This window comes from Vidua chalybeata, chromosome 19, assembly GCF_026979565.1.
Source record: "Vidua chalybeata isolate OUT-0048 chromosome 19, bVidCha1 merged haplotype, whole genome shotgun sequence".
Lineage (NCBI taxonomy): Eukaryota > Metazoa > Chordata > Aves > Passeriformes > Viduidae > Vidua > Vidua chalybeata.
The window spans coordinates 6,916,996-6,924,645 of record NC_071548.1 but is presented as its reverse complement, the minus strand read 5'-3'; the positions used below and the strand labels follow the sequence as shown (position 1 = coordinate 6,924,645).

The 7,650-nt window shown below is 65.6% G+C and overlaps 1 protein-coding gene across 1 annotated transcript; it reads left to right on the top strand.

The window, feature by feature from the left end:
* Positions 1 to 1,773: 1,773 nt before the first annotated feature.
* CBX4 (chromobox 4) lies at positions 1,774 to 6,354 on the top strand. Its single transcript, XM_053960466.1, is given in 6 exon segments — positions 1,774 to 1,956; positions 2,054 to 2,097; positions 2,768 to 2,833; positions 3,513 to 3,579; positions 4,114 to 5,152; positions 5,155 to 6,354. Coding segments are annotated over 6 exon segments (1,584 nt in total). The 5' UTR covers positions 1,774 to 1,887; the 3' UTR covers positions 5,454 to 6,354.
* Positions 6,355 to 7,650: the final 1,296 nt, after the last annotated feature.

Here is a 7,650-nt window from a genome sequence, read left to right as displayed (position 1 = left end):
TGGGTAGAGCAGAGCTTTCCCAGCCGGGCGGGATCCGGAGCTGCACGTGCTCTGCAGCTTACCCAGGCTGGGGAGGACTCGCACCAAACCGTGCTCGTCCCTGGGCATTTAGTTTTATTGCGAGCATTAGCGGTTTGTCTCCTCTGGCAACAGGAGAAGCTGGAAATGTCAAAGGGGAGGGTTAACAAACTCCGCTGGCATAAATTTCAATGAATGTATGTTTCTTAGGAAAACCGCTAAGTTAAAAAAAAAAAAAATTAAATCTTCCTGTGTGTGTTTTCCTTGGGCTGCTGTTCACAATGGATAATAATTCTTACATTAAGCCCCTTCGGCCCTCCAGGGAAATCAAAATTGTAATATCAGTTTGCTTTTTATTGGCTCGGCTCTGCGACCGCGGCGGCTGCGTCTTTGTTAGGGGCTGCGGCGCGGTGACATTCAGCGGTGCCTCCCGGTGTGTCCCCCGTGCGGTGCCTCCGCACCTCCGGGCCCGGGCAGGGCCCCCGAGGGCGCGGGCTGCTGCTGGCCGGGGCCGGGGCGGCACCGACCCGGGGCAACGAGGAACGTCCTGGGGGCCGGGGGTCCTTTGCCCGACCCCGGCAAAGGAGCCGCTCCGGGCCCCGCTGCCGTTCGAGCTCAGCCCCGCCGCTCCCGGCGAAAGTTGCCGGGAACCCCGCGGGGATCGATCGCCCCGTCCGAGGGGACGCCACGGCCCGGCAGAGCCGGGGGGGAAAAAGGGGACGGTGGCACCGAGACCCCACGCCACAACCCCAAGGACGGCCCCGTTGTCAGCGGGCGCGGAGGCTCCGGCTCCTCAGGGGCGCCGGCCCGGGGACGCAGCCGGGCACCTGCGAGGACCGAGCCCCCGGGAGGGGTCGAGGGCTCCTCGCCGCCCCGGGTATCACCCCACGCGTGCCCGCGGCCCCGCCGTCCTGCCCCGGGGCTGCGGTGCCCGGGGCGCTCCGGTAGCGGCGGCGGGAGGCCCGGAGCTGCCGGCCCGCACGGCGGGGGCTGCACGGGGCTCGCTCCGGGACGGTGTCCGGCCCCGCTCCACCTGCCCGGGGGAAGGTGCCTTTCCCGGAGCAGCGCGGGGAGCGGCGGGGCGGCCCCGCTGGCAGCCGCGGACACGCGTGTGCTCCCCGCGAGCCGCTCCACGAGTTCGGGGTGCGCGGAGCCGCCAGCACCGGGCTCCCCGAGCGGCCCCGCCGCCGTGCGCGGCTTCCGGCACCGGGCGGGGAAAGCGCCGCCACCTGCCCCGGGCCCGGGCCCGCTGCAGCCACCGCTGGCCGTGCACGGGCCGGGCGCCCCACGGCCGCAGGGACCCGCCGGGCAGCGGGGCCGGGGCTTCCCCGGCAGGGTCGGGCCCCACGGCCGGCGGCGGCGGCTCGGGCCGTGCCGGGGGTGGGCACCGCCGCCCCCCCCGGGCCCGGGGCACCGCGCGACGTGGCGCAGCGCGGAGCCCTCCCGAGCGCTCGTCCTGCCGCGCATCCTCCGGTCGGACCCTCCGCCCGACCGCTCTCCCCCGCGGGACGCGGGTCGCGCACCTGCCCCGCGGGCTGTGCCGCCCCCCCCCGCCAGCCCCGTGGGGCCGTGCTGAGTCACGCGTGGGGCGGGAGCCGGGCTGCCCGCGCCCCCCTCCCCGCGCCGCCGTGCCCGGCCCCCGCCCGCCCCCTCCCCGCCTCGCTCCCCGGCAGGGCTGCGCCAATCCCCCGGCCCCGCCGCTGACGGGCAGCCGGGCCCGGGAGGCGCCGCCTCCCTGACGTCTCGCTCCGGGATTTGCACGGTTGCGGTGCCGCCGCTCAGTGTCTGTCGGGCCGGCGGCGGGAGCTGCCGGAGCCCGAGCCCAGCTCGGCTGCAGCGCGGCCCGGCCCGGCCCCTCCCGGCTGCGGGATGGAGCTGCCGGCGGTGGGCGAGCACGTCTTCGCGGTGGAGAGCATCGAGAAGAAGCGGATCCGAAAGGTGCGGGGGGCGGCGGCGGCGGGGGGCGGCGGGGCCCGGGGGCGCCGGGGGTGGCGGTTCCCGCTGACGCCGTGTCTTTGCCTCCCGCGCCGCTCAGGGCAGAGTCGAGTACCTGGTGAAATGGAGGGGATGGTCGCCCAAGTGAGTACCGGCACCGGGCGGCGATGGGGCCGGGGATGGGGCTCTGGGAAGGGCCCCGGCCGGGGCGGCGAGAGGCGGCGGCGGGGCCCGGCGGTGACGGCGGCGGGAGCCGAGCAGGCGGCGGCTGATGTGCACCAGAAAATGGCTCCTTCCCCCTTTCCCTCCTCGGGAGTCGGGCTCCATATTGCAGAACCGAGCGGGGAGGGGGGGGCAGGAAGGGGGGAGAAAGGGGGAATAACCGCAAAAATCGTCCGCGTCGCCCCGCAGCCCCGAGAGCCGCTGCCGAGGCGGGGGCAGCACCGGCACCGGAGCGAGCGCGGCCGCTGCGGAGCGTTCGGGGTTTGCATGACAGTGCGGGCGGGGGTGGGGGGCGCGGGGGGGTCCGGGACGCGGCGGCCGGGTCCCTCCTCCGGCCCGCGGCCGCTTTCCTGGGTCCGGGAAAGGGGATTTGGAAAATTTCATCATGACATGCCTGGAATTCCTCCGGAATAATAACTGCGCTAAATAAACAGCACCGTCCCCGCGGCCCCCCCCCGCCCATCCCCCTCCCCGGGACCCCAGCCCCACACCCCGCTCCCATCGGGCCCGGTGCTGCGGGGTGGCTCTGCCCGGGACCCCGGCCCCGCCGGCAGGGCCCCGCGGTGACGGCCGCTCTCCTCCCCTCTCCAAGATATAACACGTGGGAGCCGGAGGAGAACATCCTGGACCCCCGGCTGCTCATCGCCTTCCAGAACAGGTGAGCGGCGAAGGCTGAGGGATGCGGGAGGGGCGGCGGGACCCCCGCTCCGCGCCGCTCCCGCAATTGCAGATGCGTCACGGAGCCGGGGGCCGCGGCGGGGGCGGGCGCGGGCCGGCCCCGGGCCGGGCCGGGGGGCGCGGCCGCGGCGGGGCGGGCGGTGCGGGGCCACCGGGCGACGCCTCCGGGTCAAGGTCCCCCACGCCGCGCTCCCCCCCGCGCCGCGGCCCCCCCCACGCCGCGCCCCGCGCTCCTTCTTCCCGGGATTCGATGCCGCGAGTCGAGGAGGCGGCGCTGCTGCTGCTGCCGCTGCGCTTGGACGGGCTTCGGCTTTTTTTTTTTTTTTTTCTTTTTGCCTTTTTTTTTTTTTTTTTTTTTTTTTTAAGCCGTCTTAATTTTTTTTTTTTTCTCTTTCCGCGCATTTATTTCCTGGAGTGTTTTGGCGCAAACTGTGAACTTCAGCCCCTCCCCGCAGCGGGGAGGCAACAGCGGGGAAGGCGCCTGCTGCTTCCACAGGATGCCCCGGCCCTCTGCCACCTGCGGGCCCCGGTCCCCTCCCGCTGCCCCGTCCCTTCGCCCGCGTAGGGTCACTGCTACCGCGGGAGCTGCCGTGCGGGGCGGGTGGCGCCGGGGGTCGGTGTGCCGCCCTCGGGCTCACCGTGACGCTGTGTTCCCGCAGGGAGCGGCAGGAGCAGCTGATGGGATACCGCAAGCGGGGCCCCAAGCCGAAGCCGCTGGTCGTGCAGGTAACGCGCGGCCGCCCGGCCCCGCACCCCCGCGCTCTTTGCCGCGGGCCGTCCCCGGGGAGCCGCTTGCTTTGCAGCGGGTTTCATCATGCTGAGGGAGCCTGCGCGCAGCCCGGGCGCCTCGCAACGCCCCGGGGACCCCCAGCGCTGAGCTCAGCGGGTGCCCCAGCCCCCCTTCCCTCCCCTCTGGGCCGCGCCGCAGGCCCGCTGTGCCCGTGCCCGGCTGGCATTAGCAGGCTGCTCGCGGGCTCGGCAGCGGCGGTCCCGCTCGGCCCCCGTTCCCAGACAGCTGATTGAAGGGGGCTTTTCTTCTTTTCATTGCTTCATTAATCTGGAGCAATGCACAGCCTCTAAGTTGGAGTGGGCTGGGGCCGCCTGCCTGAGGACGCGGTGCCCCAGGATGCAGCGTCCTGTAAGGAGAGCTGCCGGAGGGGCGGGGGTTCCGCCGGAGCCTTCGGCACCTGCCGCAGCTCTGGCACCTGGCACCTGGCTCTCCAGCCCTGTCTGACCTCAGCTCTTGCTTTTGCCCCGCAGCTCCCGTCCTTCGCCCGCCGCTCAAACATCCTCACGGGGCTGCAGGACCCGGCCGTGGACACCAGGCCCAAGCTGGACCTCGGCTCCTCTGGCAAGAGCCAGCAGCACCAGTATGAACTCAACAGCAAGAAGCACCACCAGTACCAGCCCAATGGCAAGGAGAGCAGCATGAAGCACCAGTCCCACAGCAAAGGGAAGTATTACTACCAGCTGAACAGCAAGAAGCACCACCACTACCAGCCCGACCCCAAGATGTACGAGCCCCATTACCAGCCCAGCAGCAAAGAGCCGCAGGGCCAGGCCTGCCTGGACAATAACAAGGCCCCCCTGGTCGCCCACCCAGACAAGTGGGCTCACGGCCCAGCCAAAAACTTGCTGGGCCCAGTCAAGAACATCACAGCAGAGAGTAAAAATGGAGCTGAGAAGAACCTGTCCAGCGGTACTGGGCCGCCCCCCCGGGACAGGGTGACCAGCAATGGCCTTGGGGGAAAGATGAAGATCGTCAAGAACAAAAACAAGAATGGGCGCATTGTGATTGTGATGAGCAAGTACATGGAGAACGGCATGCAGGCGGTGAAGATCAAGTCTGGGGAGCCTCCCCGGAAGCGGGCTGCGGAGGAGAGGACTCCTAAGAAGGGTGGGGAGGAGAAGGTAGAGGCGTGGAGGAAGCCAGGGGAGGAGAGGGTGGTGGGCAGCAATGCCCTGAGTAAAGCAGAGGGCGAGAGCCGGCAGCCCCCTGCAGAGCTGGAGGAAGGTCCCCAAAAGACTCCCTTGGCCAAGGAGCTGCCCCTTCCTCCAGTGGAGCAGCCCTTGCAGCTCACCACCAAGCCGGACCTTGTGCCCTGGTCCCTGAGTCCCGTCTGCGAGCACAGCCCTTCCTCCATGGGACTGAACCTCTCCAGTGCCAGCTCGCGGAAGCGCTGCCTGTCGGAGCCGCACGCCGAGCGGGAGCTGGGCAAGAAGCGCCTGACGTCCCGCAGCATCAGTGCCCCCACCTGCCTCAGCCCCCCGGCCCCCGAGCGGCCGGAGCCGCCCGCCCAGCCGAGGTCATCCTGCTGGACTCGGACCTGGACGAGCCCATAGACTTGCGGTGCGTGAAGCCGCGGGCGGAGGGCGAGCTGGCCCTGGCGCAGGTGAAGCCGGAGCTGCCGCCGCCGCCGCCGCCACCGGCTGAGAAACCGGCCCCAGAGCCTCCGCAGCCCCAGGAGGCCGCAGAGGAGGAGGAAGAGGAGGAGGCCGAGTCCCTGCAGGAGTTCAAGCCCTTCTTTGGGAATATAATTATCACAGACGTGACCGCAAACTGCCTGACTGTGACCTTCAAGGAGTACGTGACGGTGTGAGGTGGGATGGCAGCCGCTCCCCGTGGGAGCTGCCCGCCCATCCCGGGGCCGCCGGCCCCACGGCCTCCCTCCAAGGTACTGGTGCCCCTTCCCCGGAGCCCACGTGCCCCTGCCCGCGCCGCGGCGGCCGAGCCCGCCGTCTCCACCGAGGGGACGCCGGGACGGGGCCGGGCACGGTGGCCATCCCTGCCACGTGGGGTGACCTCGCCGCTGCTCCCGCCCCGCAGCTGGGGGCTGCTCCAGGACCCGCAGGCAATGGGACACACAAGGATGGGACCCGCCAGTTACTCAGAGTTATAGTATTATATTTTAACAGTGCTAACTTGTCAAGTGATTCTTGCTCCCGTTTGTACGTGGTGTTATTGAAATGTATTGTTTGAGCTGAAAGCTGGTCGCTCCCTGGCCACGCTAATATATTTATTTGTAGGTATTTATATAATGAAATATAAAGCCTAGATTTATGGAGTCCCTAGATCACCTTATAAACTATATCAAACGACTATTTTCTGTTCTCCTTTTTAACCATTGAGCATTTGTTAGTCTTGGTCCCTTGCCCTCCCCATGACCCGCAGGACCATCCCGTATATATTTTTTGATACTGTACACATGTGGTGTTTCTATGTGCAAAAAAAATCGTTATCTAAAGCTAAACGAGCTATTATAGAAATTGCTGCTATTAGAAATGTCTAAACTATAAGCTTCCAATTATTAATTGCTTGAATGTAAATATTAAATGGAGATGTTGAAAGTGCATTTGATGTTCTGCAGCTAGTGTAGATCGGAGTGCAAAGTCCAGCTGCTGCGAGCTGCCAGCGGCGCATCCTGGTCTGAGGGCTGTGTCACAGGGGAAGAAATGTATCATGCAATCATGGCAAAGGACTATAAACCTTTACAAAAACTACCGGGATTTGGAGTGCATTTGTTACAGCATTACGGATGGCAGGTCCCTGTGTGGGCCGGCTGCAGCCGGGCTGCCCCAGAGCCGGTGCCTGCAGGTTAAAAAACTTGCTCTGAGGTGCAGCGTTTTGAATATAATTCAGTTTTCACCCCCAGAGTGTTGTGCCCACAGTGCTGAGGGCACCCTGTGTCGTGGGTGGGCAGCGAGGCCGCAGGAGCCCGAGGTGTGTGTGGTGCTTCCCTCCAGCAGGGCCAGGGCAGGGCTGGCCTCCTCCAGCGGGCTGGGGGGGGCTGTGATGGGAACCTGAGAAAGCTGTGGAAGCGCAGGCTGGGAAGGTGGCAGAGTGGTGGGTGATGGTTGCCATCCCAGCAGTGTTGGGGTGGGTCACGGTTAGATAAGAAGCTGAATGTCTCCAGAAAGGAAGATGGTCCAAATTCCACCAAGAAAGCTGCAGCTGTCTCTGAACAAGATTAATAATTGCTGGAGTCTACTGGAAATACAGTGCAGGGCTAATTCTTTGTGAGAGGGCTTACAGTGTGGTGGCCGAGATACAGCGCTCAGCGACCCCGTGTCACCTCCCCAAACAGAGTTGAGTGCCTGGGCAGTGCCACCCTCCCCAAACCTGGTGCTGGCAAAACTGGCTCTGCTGCCAGCCTGTCTCCTCTTGGGCTTTTGGTCAAAGTCGAGGTCTCCTCCAGCAAAGGTCTTGGTTGAAATATTGTTGATGTGTGTGGACCAGAGCCATGAACTCGTGAGAAGCAAATTGAATTGGTTGGGGTAAGGTGGAGCCTGCAGTGATACCTGAGCCGTGGCGTGAGGGACAGCCCTGTGTCCTGCTGTCACAGTGCCTCTCTGTCCAGGCATGGGGCAGTGCTCTTCCCACAGCACAAATCAACCCCCCATCTTGTGTTGCCCACTTCTGGGCCACCCGGGCTTCACAGGTGCCATTTCATTTACACAAATTCCAAACTCATGCTGGTAATTGTTCCCTTGTAAATCTGAGGGTGGTGTGGTGTCTGTGGGGAGGTGGGACAGCATCCAGCCAGGTGTGGGTCACAGTGGGAACCCCTGCGTGTGCCATTCAACCCAGGCCTTGCCTACAGCAGTTATGCCAGAGCTGGAGCGCTTTTCCAATGCAGTTTGAGTTGAATTGGTGGAAAAGTAACCATGGGGTGTGTGGATGCCATTTTCCCAGCTGGAGCAGCCGACGAGGCTTGTACCCAAGTGGGACAATCGCCGGTGGACACGTTGCTGCAGATGCAGGCTTTGCTCCGGGGTAGCTCGGCTTGAGGTGGGAAT